Source organism: Sorex fumeus, unplaced genomic scaffold (genome assembly GCF_029834395.1).
Source record: "Sorex fumeus unplaced genomic scaffold, SorFum_2.1 ptg000037l, whole genome shotgun sequence".
Classification (NCBI taxonomy): domain Eukaryota; kingdom Metazoa; phylum Chordata; class Mammalia; order Eulipotyphla; family Soricidae; genus Sorex; species Sorex fumeus.
In genome coordinates this window covers 62587561-62603597 of record NW_026606094.1, presented here as the reverse complement: position 1 = coordinate 62603597, position 16037 = coordinate 62587561, and the positions used below count along the sequence as shown (strand labels likewise).

At 34.4% G+C, this 16037-nt stretch overlaps 1 protein-coding gene across 1 annotated transcript in view; it reads right to left on the bottom strand.

Moving 5' to 3' along the window:
- ABCB5 (ATP binding cassette subfamily B member 5) overlaps positions 1–16037 on the bottom strand; it is a 172966-nt gene that overhangs the window by 98923 nt on the left and 58006 nt on the right. The window contains 9 exon segments of the mRNA XM_056118701.1: positions 1600–1803; positions 3227–3352; positions 6010–6120; positions 6430–6543; positions 8786–8963; positions 9043–9128; positions 9130–9168; positions 9894–10065; positions 10146–10337. Coding sequence (XP_055974676.1) covers positions 1600–1803; positions 3227–3352; positions 6010–6120; positions 6430–6543; positions 8786–8963; positions 9043–9128; positions 9130–9168; positions 9894–10065; positions 10146–10337 — 1222 coding nt within the window.

The window sequence follows — 16037 nt, the reverse complement described above, 5'->3', positions numbered from 1 at the left end:
CCTATTATATTATTTTAAAAGTATTTGGGGACTAAGACTGCTTCTCCAATGGGTGACACTCCTAGGCTAGCACTGTCAAACATTGCCTAAATTTTCCTGTTCTTCTTTAGACTTTTGAAAACTTTAGTGTTTTCCCTAATTCTTACAACCTAAGCTAGCCAAAACTTTTATTCTTATGCTTATTCTTATTTCTCTGGCTAATCAAGTTTTCAGATTTATTATTCATCATGATAACCTAGAATTTCTCTTTTATTTTTTTGGTTCCATGGATCAAAACTAGGGAAAGCTAGTATCTTTAATTTGTTGGGCTATTCCTCAGTTTGTTATTAGATTTACATTATTATTTATAATTAGTTTTACATCAGGGGACATCTTTAAGTATTAGCGATAGCACAGTGGTAGGGCGTTTGCCTTACAGGCGACCAACATGGCAGACCCGAGTTCGATTCCTCCGCCCCTCTCAGAGAGCCCGGCAAGTTACCAAGAGTATCTCTCCCACACGGCAGAGCCTGGCAAGCTCCCCGTGACGTATTCGATATGCCAAACACAGTAACAACAAGTCTCATGTTGGAGACGTTACTGGGCCCACTCGAGCAAATCGATGAACAACGGGAGGATCGTGATCCGTGAAATTTTTATAAAAGGGTATAATATAATCTAAGAGAAACAGAAAACTTTCTAATTATAAATCAGGAAAGTCAGGAATCTCAATGGCAGTGTTTTGAGGAAGGAAAGATAAAGAAAGTAACAAAAAGTCAAAGAAAAGAAGTATAGGAAACCACAAAGCAAAGAATGATCTCAAGCCTTCAGTGAATTTACTGTCTTCACTGCAATCCTAAGAAATTAGAAAGAAGGGAATTACTAGTATAACGAAAGTTTCTACTAAAAAAAAAAAACAATGTTATTGTAAACCAGGGAGTGTTGTTTGTAAAATATGCTAATGAAAATTAAACTATTTGTTATAGCTGTCTTCTGGGATAGTGGTATTTTATCTGAATTTAATTTCAATTTGATCCTTTCATATTTACATGGTATTCCACACATTAATTCCAGGGGTTAATTCATGAATGAATACTTTTAGAAGTGTAAATAAGTGGTTTTATACCTTTTTGTCAAATCTAAATAGCTATTAGGATCTGATAAATCATAGAACCAAAAATTTTAGTATATTGTACTAAATTATACTGTTCCACACATTTTTTTATCCTCCCATGTATTTCTAAAAAAATGATAACTGGTAATAGGTTTCTTTTTTCTTATAGAACCAACTTTAACAGAGTATGATATTCTCTCTCTTAACCACAAGATGGCCTCACATATCAACATTTTGCAGACTAAACATAGCATATACTAATGATTTTTTTTTGTTACATATCCTCCCCCTTGCCATTTGTAGTGAAAACAGTAAGAATTAAATGTGATTTAAAAAATTGACCTTGCAATTATGCATTTCTTCTTTAGTTTGTTACCATATTCAGTTATTTACAGATGTTTCATCTAAGAGAATCTCATGTTTAAGTTATTGTTTTGTTACCTTATTTTGGAATATTGCAGTGTGTTATCTCAAATGTAAGGACATAGGCTATATGGTGAACTTACATTGGGAAACTCCATTATAAAATCATAAGCATTGGCTTCCTTTGCTGCTTTTTCAACCTCTTCATCAGTCACACCTTCTCGTCTGTATTTAATGTTGTTGCTAATGCTGGTCCCAAACAGAACAGGCTCTTGGCTGACGACTCCAATACATTCACGATAATGTTGCACATTTAAAGTTCTTATGTCATTACCATCCAGCGTGATCTGCCAATTCAGAGGAATGAGTCATGCTGTGCTGTTTTCACTATATTGGCTTAAGAGGATTATTTTAGTAGTCCAAAGCAGAAGCTGAGAAGCAGTGCATTTCAAGAATGAAAGCTGAATATACAATTTTTTTTAAATTGAGGTAACATTGATAAGACTATACGTGTGTTAAGTTTAAAATTCCTCACCTCTTCAAAATGTTACCTATTATGATTAAAGTACCACTACACTGACTGTATTTTGACAAAAGATTTATAGCACTGTGTATTGTAACAGACTTTTATGTTATATGGGAAAACCCAAATTTTTATAATCTTACCAAATACATGAATATCTTTACTCCAAGAGCACCTAGTAGGTATCTTAAGGATACTTCTCTAGTAGTCAAAATTTTTTAAGACATTTTTAGCAAATTTTAGCAAATTTTAAGACTCATATAACCTTATACTTTTTAAAGGAAATATCCTTTTTTAATTCTTTTCAAAATCCTATTCCCCATAAAGGTAAAAGTGTCTTTTATTTATTCCTATAAGTAACAGTAAATGAATACTATCTTCCATAGACAGTTCCATTTCCCAAACCCAAATATTCCAGTGACAAAGGCAAAATTTGATAATTCCAACTCATAGAGTCTCTCTATGTAATTTATCTATTCAATGTTAACATGGGCACTTGATTCTAGCATTATCTGGTTTGAAGACTTCAGAAGAAAAGTGAAATGAAACCAGGCTCTAAGAGAGTAGATTTTTTCTTTTAAAAATAATGGTTAAAAATTCAGATAGGTGTATTAAGAATTAAGCCTCTGTTACCATTATAGTTTCATTGCTTATGCTATTTACAAGGTTTAGAAACTTAACTGCAATATTGTGGATGACAGAAAATAAATGAGTGTTTCTTCTTTTAGGCCCACACCCAGCAGAGCTTGGGGGCTACTGAACCCAGGGTTCCCATATGCAAAGCCTGTGCTATAGTCCTTTGTGTCATCACCCTGGCCCCCAAATGCACAATCTTTTTCTTTTTCAAACACTGATACCATTTTTTTCTGTTTTTAAAAACAAATTCTAGTTAAACTCTGGGCACTATAAATTACTGTGCATTTTTTCTCCACAGTATTATTACCTTCTAATAGACTGTATAATTTACTTATTTTATTTGTTGTCTCTCTCTACTTATTAAAATGAAAACATGATAATGTAGAAGTTTTTATTTACCTATGTATCCTCAGATTCAAGGACAGTGCTTAGCATATAATGGGCATTCAATAAATATTTGTTTGGTGGTAATTATATAGGGGAAAAATGGATGTCTTCTTGTTTAGTTTCACTATTAAGAACAAAATGTTGATAAAATTATACTCTTGTAATAGGTGGTATATCAAAATCCTGTTGTGTAAATTGTATGAGGTATTGCTAGCTGCACTTACATAGCCATCTTCCGGGTCATATAATCTCTGCAAGAGTTGGACTGCTGTGCTCTTCCCACTGCCATTGGGACCAACTAAGGCCACTGTCTCTCCAGACTTAATTTTGAGATTCAGACCTTTCAGAATCTTTTGAAAAATTTTTTGAGGGAACATTTCATAAGCAAGATAAGAGAAAATATGATTTACATAGTTGGAGAAATTTAGCAAATAATAAAAGACAAAATAAAATTGTTCTGTGACACTTAACAAATCTAGATCTTATGCTGTTTGTTTCATAGACATTTATATTAATCACCTACATAATTTTGGAAAACAATAGTAAGAGAATAACTTGTCATATTTCCATATACTGTCAAGCTTTAATAGTATTTGTAGAATATTAATTAGGCACAGAAACCCATTTACATTTCAATAGAAATAATTTATGTGAATTATATGACTATCAGGTAATAAAAGGCTTGTCTTTTAATTTGCCACACCTGAAGGAAATTTTTCTAGTTATCTTTGTAAGCTATTTATTTACTTTGTTTTTTGGGGCCACACCCAGTGATGCTCAGGCTTATTCTTGACCCTGTGCTCAGGGATCACTTTTGGCAGGCTTAGAGGGTGATATGGGATACAGGTAAACCTAACATGCTGTATGATCTTGCTGGACTATTTTTGTAAGTTATTTAAAGAGATCCTGTCTTTGCATATAGTTAACATTTATTGCAAAATATATTTCAAAATAAAGTGACCAACAAGACTCTTTTTAGACTACCACATGGGTTAGTATCATTAAAAATCTCTAATGGTACATATCATGGGGACAATTCAATGAGGGGGAGAACTTCAACTTTTTCTCACTAACTGGATGTTTTTTAACCAGAATTTATTGTTTCAGGGGTCTGCAATGTGAGAGAAGTTTCTTAAATAATTACCTTACTAAAATGACAAGAGCAAACACATATAGAAACCATCAACATTTTTGCTTACGCTTGTATGCACTTTGACTCTACCAAGGGAATCTCCATTTGGATCCTCCTACTATGATTTTCCATAGTAAAGAAATACTCTTTATATAAGCCAAACAGGAAACCTCCAAAGGGCAAAAAAGGAAACATTTTCTAAAAGTGGTAGAGGTACCACTGGAAGGACCCCCTTCTTCCATATTCACATTTACTCTTGAGTTTTCATTAAAATAATCAATTAAAAATTGAAGTGGATGGAGTTTTAAAAATTCATTCTGTGGCTGGAGAGATAGCATAGTGGGTAAGGCATTGCATGGCAGGCTACTGACTTGGATTCAATTCCAGGCACCCCAATATGTTCCCCCAGCTTGTCAGGAGTGACCCATGAGTGCAAAGTCAGGAGCACAGCAAGGTGTGGCCCCACTAACCAAAAGAAAATAGCAATTTGTTTTTCTTGCCTTAACAAAGTGGTTATGTTTCAAAAGTTCTTTCTCATGCATTATAATAGCACAGCTGGTGCTTAAGTCTCCAGGAAATCAATAAAAATGTGGTTATAAAATAGAGATTCTTCTTTATGTTCAGAAAAATGTAAATGACAATACTCTTCCAATAGTGGTAATTAAATAAAAGAATTTTAAAAAATATTTGAAAAGAAAATTTCACACAGAAAAAAACATAAAGGAGTAGGTAGATGCTTTTTAGATGAGAATTTTGCTGGAATATCTAGACACTTTAAAAGGCATACAGGTTAGTGGCATTAGTAATCTTATCAGCTTCACTTAAAATCATGTCCTTTTTCTATAAGATGGATGTATATTAGCCTTTTATTTGAAATCTTTCACAGTAGTTGGATTGAGAAATCTAACGAATCTAGCAAAGAGAGAGAGAAAGGAAAATAGAGAGAACGAGAGAGAGAAAGAACGAAGAAAGAATATTATTAGGCACAGAAACCCAAAATACTAAAAGCACTAGAGCACACGGGAATGGTACAGTATTTGCATAACTCACAGATTAGAATCTGGAAACTAGAAGGACAAAATGAGATACTTATTATTACTGATTTTTTTTGGAGGGGGAGTTGGAGCAATAGCACAGTGGTAGGGCGTTTGCCTTGTGCGTAGCCAGCCTGGCTGAGCCGGGTTCGATTCCTCAGCCTCTCGGAGAGCCCGGCAAGCAAGCCACCAAGAGTATTGTCCGCACGGCAAAGCCTGGAAGGCTACCCGTGATGTATTTGATAAGGCAAACACAGTAACAAGAAGTCTCAAAATGGAGACGCTACTGGGCCTGCTCGAGCAAAATCGATGAACAACGGGAGGACAGTGTTTTTTTGGGTTGCCTGTGGTGTTCAAACATTATTCTTGGTTCTACATTCAAAGATCACTGGCCATGCTTGGAGGGACCATATGAAGTGCCAGGGATTGAATCTCAGCAGGTAAGGAAAAACAAGTGCCTTTCCTGCATACTATCACTTCAATTCCTAAAATGAGAAATTTATGTTGAGTGGGCTAACATATTGGGGCCACCAATAATAGGTGGTACCATCAGTAGTGGAATCACCAAAACATCGTGGTTATGTGTTAGGGTAGAGAAAAACCTGAAGTTGAAAATGCTTTAATCAATTAACTACAAAAAGACTGAAGTCTTCTAGGGTTACTTCTCCATTACTGAACTTCCTTCTTTCTTTCTGTCCTTTCTCTATCTTTATGTCAGTTTCTAGGCAAAGTGGACAGATTTTTATAAAAATAAAGTGATTCTAAACAATCTCATAGAAGAATACCTTATTAGAAGATTATATAATAGAATGGTAACATTTTACAATTAAATTTAACCTACCTTGACAGATGGCTTTGATGGATAACTGAAAGAAACATTTTTAAATTCCACAATTCCTTTTATGCATTCAGGTTTATATCCTGTTGTTGAAAAGCTACCTATATTGGGTTTCTTGGCAAAAAAAAGAGGCGATATAAAAAATCTTCAAGGAATTAAACTAACTCTAAATGTCCTAAAACTAGTCTGAAGATAGCTTCCTGTTACATCACCCCTTTTTGTTTTAAAAGTATATTAAGTTAGACATGAAGATTTCAATAATTTATAATTTGCTTCTAGAGAGTGAAAATAATCTCTCTTTTCATTGCCAACTGACCAGCATAAATTTTGGCTATCTTTTGTTTTTAGTGAAATGAATGTTGCCTATAGTTTTGTCCTTTTTGCAGTAATGATAGTTATAGTTAAAGCAGGTAGAAATCTTACCTGATCAATAACCTGGAAAATATTAAAAGCAGCTCCTCGGGCTATAGTGAAGTTTTCAAAGTTAGGTGCTCCTGCACCTATGCAATAACTACTATGGATTACACTAAAGAAAACCTATAGGAAACAAAAAGATATTTATACTTCCTCAGTTATGTAATGGAGACACTAGCATAAAGTGAAAATTTGGCTTAGATTCATAGAAAAGTATTAGAGACATTATAGGAAAATGTTGGTGGAAATATAAAGGAAATACCAGGAAACCTTCATATACTCATTTTTCTATTGTGGAACAACTTTTAATATTTCTGTAGACTTGACTTTAACACCTCACAGAAAATGTGTGGAATGGGGGAAATCTGCTTACTGAGGACAGCTAGTTATAAGTGAATCTGATTTGGTGAGGATGTGAGTTACACTTTCATCTCTGTTGGTCAACTCTTTGAGGTTCTATTTATTTAATGTAATTTAATTTCATTTTGGTTTAAGGACACTAAATTCAAGGGCCAGGAAGATTGCCCTATAGCTTTATATAGCTATAGAAGATTGCCTGCCTCATGAGCGGAGGGGCGAAGGCAGATGGAATAGAGAAGGGATCACTAAGAAAATGGTGGCTGGAGGAATCAGTCGGGATGGGAGATGTGTGCCAAAAGTAGATAATGGGCCAAACAAGATGACCTTTCAGTGTCTGTACTGCAAACCATAATGCCCAAAAGTAGAGAGAAAGTATGGGAAGTATTGTCTGCCATGGAGATAGAGGAAGGGGGGTATACTGGGGATATTGGTGGTGAGGAATATGCACTGGTGGAGGGATGGGTGTTTGATCATTGTGTGATTGTAACCCAAATGTGAAAGCTTGTAACTTTCTTATGGTGATTCAATAAAATTAAAAAAAATTTATTTTGGTTTTTGGAGTCACATCAAGCTGCGCTCAGGCCTTATTTCTGGCTCTCTGCTCAGGGGACCATGTGTAGTGAGGGAAATGAACCTGGTCTTCCCTGTGCAAGGCAAGTGCCTTAGAAGCTCTACTACCTCTCCAGTCCCATTTAGAAGAAAAATGTGATAAGGTTATAAGAAGAATATGAAAAGGTTATAAGAAGAATGTGATAGATTTCACAAGCTTAGAGACATTGGACTGTTTCTAACCAAACATTCTGTCTTGTTTTATTCATGGATATATGCCAATTTCCAGACTGACACATCTTGGCAAAATCCAGATAAAAAGCCTTTTAGGCAGGTGCTATTTTTCTTAGCTTATAGATGAGGAAGCTAATGCTTAACAAGTTATTTGTCCTCAGTTACACATAAATTGGAGGGTAAGGGTGCACCAAAAATTTCTCATGCTTGTTTCATTAATATGAAATGAATAGCTTAAAGACTTAACTATCAAAACCTTTCAATTGAAAACATGTCCTTAATTGTAAGATAAAAGAACCTACAAAGAATGGGGGTCTGGAGCAATAGCGGGTAGGGCGTTTGCCTTGCATGCAACTGACCCAGTTCGATTCTTTTGTTCCTCTTGGAGAGCTTGGCAAGCTACCAAGAGTATCCCGCCTGCACAGCAGAACCTGGCAATCTCCCAGTGGCATATTCGATATGCCATAAATAGTAACGACAAGTTTCACAATGGAGATGTTACTGGTGCCTGCTTGAGCAAATTGATGAACAACAAGAGGACAGTGCTATATAGTGCAGTACTACAAAGAATAGGAAGACCAAATGAGAAGTGAAACATATAGACCAGATCAATTCACTAAGTAAGACAAAGTTCCTTAAACCTTAGCTGATATTTTATTGATGAAATTTAAGAGGATAACTAAAAAGATTATAATTTAATGTATAACTCCTAAAACTAAAAACTATTTCCTCAAAACATGACTTTTATTGAAAGAGAAAAAAAGCTACATAAAATGGGAACGTCAAATGACATTTAAAATATATAGATTCAAAAATTTTTGACATTGGACAGAACTGTTTAAACTCTACTTTGATATTATTTTACACTACAAAGACAAAGGGCTGCAGATCCTAACCTACAAACTATTTTCTTAGGGAAGACTTCTTGCAAGGTCAGCGCAGAGTGCCATCTTATCTCAGCAAAAGGAGATATGTCATTTTTTTGATTGGTAGATAATGAAAACTCTAGGAAAAACACAAAGTTTTGAGAAGAAATGTTGGATAAATAAACTATCAATTTATAACTACAAGTTAAAAGCTTATGTAGAATTTGGAGAAAAGAAATATTTATTAAAAATTTCCTTGGATATTTATTGTCACTCAAAGATGATTTTTTAAAACTAAAATCTTGGCAAGAAAACATTATCTACAAATGTTTCCTTTGTTCTTAAACAAGACTTACAGCAAGAACAGTTCCAATGGTATAACCGGGTTCTCCTCTAAGAATCAAGGAAGTTCCATACCAAAAAGCAAGTCTATAGGTTCCATTCATGAAGAAGTACACAGCACCAAGAGAGAGTTTTAATGCTATCGCCTTTTTGATGCCAAAATCCTTTGCATCTTTTAGATTCTTTGTATACCTTACAAAGATAAAACACAATGTAATAGCCTTTGGAAAAATAAAACCAAGAATATATGATTAAAATTAAAGGGACAGACCTTTAAATTTCTTTCTCTTGGGCCCCAAAGGCTATGACTGTTTGGATTGATGACAAAACTTCTTCTGCTACAGCACCCGCTTTGGAAATAAGCTTTAAGTTCTTTACTGCTCAGTTCGATGACTATCTGCAATAAGCCACAGCCATGGTTAACCAAATATGATCCTGGAATGATAACAGTGTGGAGAAAATTTATCTCAAGTTTTATTTAGAGTAACAATTTTGAAATGTAGTTCATAATTGCAATTGAAATTCAATTTGCAATTGAAGAAATTAATGGGCAGAGAAGCTTAAAAAATAACTCTATAATAATGTTGTTAAAGATATTGGTCTAATGTAACTTAGAATCAAACTGTACCTTTTTTCTACTAGTAGAGATTTTCTATTTTCTGTTTTTTTTTTTGTGTGTGTGTGTGTGTGAGTGTGTGTGTGTGTGTGTGTGCGCGCAGGGGTGAGGAGGAATGTGGGAAAGGGGAGTTGGGAATTAAACCCTGAGTAAGCTAAATTGTGGAAAAGACAGGAACTATTGCACATTAGTTATTTAAGACACATAAGGCTCTGCCAGCATCTTGTGTACAGTGGCATAATCTTTTATTCATGCATCATTTGAAATTGTATTTGTCTGTTAAATAAAGATGAGTATTTTTCATGTTAATTAATGTTAACACTAAATCTCACTGTAGTAAATAACTTGAAGATAGAAAGGTTATTAGTGGTAAACACTGTAAAAATGTTTGTGGCATATATAGATTTTTGGATATATAAGAATAAATGTTTTTTTATTAGATTTTGAAAGAAAATCTAGTTTACACTACATCTTCTAGTCAACTCTATGTTAGTTTTTTTGCCTACCTTATAAAACATGGCCACAGAAGCAATTATAAGAGGAGATGTGGACAAGGTTACCAGTGTGAGTTTCCAGCCCTTTACCAAACCAATTTTCAGGCCAATTAAAAAAGTAGATATGTTTTGAAATAATAGAGCAATCTTGTCTCCAATACCATCATTAATTTTGTTGATGTCACTGAAACAAAATATATAAAGTTAAGTATTTATATGTCATAGCTGAAAACAGCATTGAATACTACACAGTTATTCTCTTACTCTGTCATGCGAGTGTTAAATTCACCAGTCTCACAGCTGTCAAACCAGCTGATGTCCTGTGCCAAGATTGAATGAAAAAGTTGTTTTCGAATTCTTCTGGTTTGTCGCGCTGCAGCCATAACCCAAAAAGAAATCTGTATATAGCCAAACACCAAGGCAGCAACTCCTACTCCAACATAATACAGGGTTAATCTGAAAAAAGATTATTGAAAATATTACTAAAACTAAAGTACAATTTTTCTTTCTATATATCATAAAGAAATATATTGTATTTGACTGAGAGAATTTTTGCTAGAATATATAAAAGTAAACTGTCATAAGAAAAGTTGAAGTACACTAAATGTAATAATCTTGTTTTTCCTACTAGAATATCTAGAGTGCATCTCTCTTACAATATGAGCAGAGCCTGTATTTTAGAGCAAAGATGGCATTTACATCTTCTTTCTATATTTTCGGGGCAGTGGGGTCTAGGCCATAATCAGTGGTATTCACGGCTCACTTCTGGATCTGTGCTCAAGGGTCACTCCTGGCAGTCCTGGGATGCCAGTGATCAAAACTGGTCAACTTTGTGGAAGGCAAGTATTTTAACCTCTGTTCTATCTCTCTGGCCCTCTTTCAGTAATTTTAATTGGAAAAATTATATAAAGCAATTAAATTATATGTGGAAAGTTGTATATGGAAGAGAAGGGGTAAGACATATTATCTAATGCCTGAAACAAAAGTGATATGAATAACTTTGTAAATGATGGTGTATAAATAAAATGAAGGGGAAAACTAAACCACCACTGAAGAGTGAACCTCCATCAGGTACTGTGGATAATTGAGTGAGTACCATAACCAGATGTTGGACTTCTGATCATTACAATAACAAAACAAAAATAGCAACAACAACAACAAACAACATACAAATGGAAAGGAGACAAAAACATAAAAGGCTTTCAAGGAAATTATAAAAGATAAAGAATGACAGTAGCCATTTGATCAAATGTTTAATGATCACATATATACAAGTATACTTAATATGAAATTCAACTTGACATTCATGCTAAGGAAGTATACACAAAGGTTAATCTAAGTGGATGATCATTAGACTAAATTAGATTATAACATTAATAACAAGAGATGGAGCTATACTACATATATAACAATAGAATATCAGCTAAGACATCAAGTCATTTTATAATCTTATGCTGGGTGCTAAGTATGTATGAGATTCTAAATATGCAGAAATATGCAAGATACTAAGTATTAAATCATGAAGAGTTTATTATGATCAGAGGAAAAACAATGCACAAAGAAAAATATTAGGTTCTATGAAATAAATAAGCTATGACAGGTAATAGAATAACTGGTAGGTAAAGGTAGATTGGGAGAGTTGGTAAAGACAGTATGGTTAAGAAATATTTCCCTGAACCAAAGATCTGGGAACCAAAAAGTGAAATGCATTCAGTAAGAAAAAAAAATAAGAATAGCTTTCTAGGGAAGAAACAATAAATTCAGAGGCAAAAAAAGTCTTTTATGTTCCAGGAACAAAAGAAATCCACAGTGTTATAAAATGATTAGGTTAGGGAGTTTGACATATTGTAGAACTTTTAGTCACGGTGTACTGAGCAGGTGTTATCACAAAAGAAACATAAGAACATCGAAGGATAAAAGCATGGGGGACCTTATCTGTACAATTTCTTTAAAGAGCTCACTGTAATTCCTTAGTGAAGAATGGAGAAAGATAATAACAATTGAAATGTTTAGTTACGGGGCATTTGTAATACCCAACAGGAGGAGATTCAGAATTTGGATAACATAGGTGGCAGCTAGTATGCAAAGAAAAGAACAGATTCTAAATATATTTTAGAAATATATTGTATGACTGAAACACAAGCACGGAATTTTGTAAGTCTGTACCTGTACCTCATGGTGATTCACTAATAAAAAATTATGTAAAATAAATACAACAAGCAGAATTTTCTAGTATCCTAAAAGTAAGGTATATTAAAAGGGAATAAATAAAGGATAAATCCTTCAATTTTTTTATTTGAGCAACCTAAGTTGAGGACGTGAGGTGCTATTCAAAGATACTGGAGATTGGGAAATAAAGAGATAAGCAGGAGATAGCAAGAGTTTAGGTTGAAGCATGAGATGCCTGCGTCTGAGCTATCCATTAAACATCAAAGTGGAGATCAAGTGAGAAGTTTAAAATGAGAGGGATCTAGGGTGGAAATGTGAATTGAAAGTCATCTGCTTATAGGTAGCAATTAAAACAAATGGTTGCATGAGATAACTACAGAGGGACAGATGAAATGTAGAAAAGAAGAGATGAGGAACAACTAATGGCCGAGTCCAGGGAACTTTAAGAAAAATACAGAATTTGGAATGAAGAAGGTCCTGTGAAGAACATGGAAAAATGGTCAACGAGGTACTTAAAAGTCTAAGACAATGAAGCTCTATGGAAAACGGTAAGTGGAAAATATAATCCAGTCTCATTATTCCCAAATTTTGTGTATGCAAATAAGTCTGCTTTCCAACTCACTGAGCATGTTTTCATTGTTATTTGCAGATATATACAAAGTGATTAAAAAAAAAGCTAACTCCATTTGGTTTGCCCAACATTACATGTTTCTAGCTGTGGTTGAACAAACATACAATACCTTGCCTTATTTCTGTTCTATAAAGTTACAAGTTTTCCCTCTTCTGTTGAATATTTTAAATGGCTTTCAAACATCATACTGAGGTGTCATCTATGGTGTCACAATGCAAGAAAGCTATGATGAGCAATAAGGAGAAAATATGTGTATTGGTTAAATACAAATTTTGAGTATAAACTATAAAGTTATTATCTGCCAGTTAAATAGCAATAAATTAGTAATACATAATTTTAAAAGATATCCTTAAATGGAGATACATATAAAATGAGTCAAAATGTAGCTTTATGAAAATATGACCAGAGGAACATAAGAACCTAATTTCCATAAAAAATGGGAGAAGATATGAATAAACACTTTCACAAGGAAAACAAACAAATGGCCAATAAGTATATGACAAAGTGCTCATCATCACTTAGTATCAGGGAAATGCACCTGAAAAAAACTAAGGAGTTATTATCTCATGCCAGTGAGAATGTATTTAAAAAACTAAAAGCAATCAGTGTTGGTGGGGATGTAGCAAAATAGGAACTCTCATTCACTATTGGTGGGAATTGTCTAGTTTATGCTCTATAAACTAGAGCGATAGCACAGCGGGTAGGGCGTTCACCTTACACGCAGCCAACATGGCCGACCCAAGTTCGATTCCTCCGCCCCTCTCGGAGAGCCCGGCAAGCTACCGAGAGTACTCGATATGCCAGACACAGTAACAACAAAGTCTCCAATGGAGACGTTACTGGGCCCGCTCGAGCAAATCGACGATCAACGGGAGGCCTTTACCTTTACCTTTATACTCTATAAAAAGCAATATGGAGATTTCTCAAAAAAAGTAAGAATGGAGCTTCCATAGCTTCCCAGTTATTCCTACTTCTTGACATCTACCTCCCAAACACAGACATAATTTAAAAAGATATATACACACCTCAGTTCATTATAGTACTGAGAACATTAACAGGGATATGAAAACAACTCAAAGGTCCAATGACAGAAGAATAAAGAAGTTCTGGCATATATACACAATGGAATATTAGGCAGCCACAAGAAAAAAATAAATCATACAGTTTGCAGCAATTTGGATGGAATTGGAGGGAATAATGTCGAGTGAAATAAACCAGAGAAAGAACAACAAATAGATGACTCACTCATCTTTGGCATATAGAGATAGAAAGGATTACTAACCAAGATAAGAAAAGGAATCACAAAAATCAACAATAACAACAACAACAACAAAAATCTTGTGAAAAAAATGGGAGAGAAAGTAAACACTTTTCTGAGGAAAACAGAAGGATGGCTAAGGCATATGAAAAAGTGCTCACTCATGCCCAAGAAATAGTGCAGGGTAAGGCACTTGTCATGCAATCAGCCAACTCATGTTTGATCCCAGGCAGCCCATAGTCCCACGATCAGGTGTGGTCTCTGAGAAAAGAATCAGGAATATGTCTTTTAAACCACATCTACTGGATGTGGATAAAAATCCAAAGGAAAAAAAAAGTAAAGAAGTGCTCAATACCGCATACCATTGAGACTGGCACATATAAAAATAAGAAAAGGAAAGAAAAGAAAAGAAAAAGAAAAGAAAAGAAAATGAAAATGAAAATGAAACAATCTGTTTCCTGGAAATGTGTGGTGAAAAGGATCACTCATCCACTGATGGTGGGAATGTTGACTAGTTTAACACCTATGGAAAAGAGAGTGGAAATTACTCAGAAAATTAAGATTAGATCTGCCCTATATCCCAGCAATTTCATTTCTTAGTATCTATCTCCAATACAGAAAATCAGTCACTTTAAAGGACATATGCATGTAATTATTAATTGCAAAATTTAGTACCATAGCTAAGATATGGGATCAACCAAAGTATCCAACAACAGATGAGTGAATATTGAAGGTGTGATATATACATAAAAAATATAATGTAGCTGCAAAGAAGGATGAGATCACATAATTTTTTGTAATTTTTTGGAACTGGAAGATGTCATATTAAGTGAACCAAGTCAGGAGAAGAAAGATAAATACTTGATTTCATTTCAGCATACAGAGTAACAGGGTAAGGGAATGGAAAGTATAAGCAGGGAGAAATTTAGATTACTCTTGACCTGAGATTACAGAAAAGAGGATAGGCAAGAAAGAAGTAAGTAGAGGTGGACAGGAGTAACAGGAAGCAGTAGGGTCTTTGGTGGTGTGGAGGTGAGGTCTATGTATGTAGCTAAATCATAGAGCTAACAACATTGTAGGTATAAGACTCAAACTACAAAAACCAAACATAAAAGTATGCCTGGAAATATTCCTAAGAAGTCAGGATGGATGGGAATCTGTCGACATTGGTGGAGGGAAGTTGACACTAATGGTGGGATTGGTGTTGGAATATTGTATGCCCAAAACTCTATTATGAATGCCTTTGTATAAACAACTCTACAGCGAATATGTTGCCTTAATAAAAATTAATTTTCAGAAACATTCAGTGACAGAGGGCATAGGCACTTTGGTGTGAGGCAAGAGTTTTGTACATCAGAAGTAAATTATTCATACTATTATAACCATGCTTTCTACACTATAAAAATACATTTAAAAAATTGGGGGAGAAGGGGAAAAGACATGAAAAAGACATACGGATGACCAATGCACATTTGAGAAATTATTCATCACCACTTATTTTCAGGGAAATAAAAATGGAAATGACAATAAAAAATGTTACACCAGTGAGAATGACATATCAAAGAAAAAGAACAAAAAACTTGAAGAAATGAGTACTATTGGAGATGTGGTGAAATGAAGCCCTAAGTCACTGCTGGTTTGAATTTTGTCTAGTTCAGCATCTATGGAAAATAGTATGGATATTTCTCAAAAGAGTGAGAATAGATCCTCCATATGATGCAATTTCTTGGTTCTAACACCGTAACACAAAAATATTCATTTGAAAATAATATATGCACATCTGTGTAAAATAGCCAGTGTATGATACAGTCTAAATATCCGACAGCAAATAAACAAATAGAGAATTATTATATATAAACACAACAGAATACTATGCAACCATAATAAATGATGAAATCACGCAGTTTGCTTCAACTTGGGTGGAACTGGAGGATTTTATGTCAGCGAAGTAAATCAGAGCGAGGAGACATATTGGATGATTACACCCATCTATGGTATACAGAAAAACAAAACAAAGAAATGGAAATTATGAAAGCAACTATCAAGCAAGCTCTTGATCCAAGATTGCAGAATAGAATTCTAAGCAATGGACTAAGCG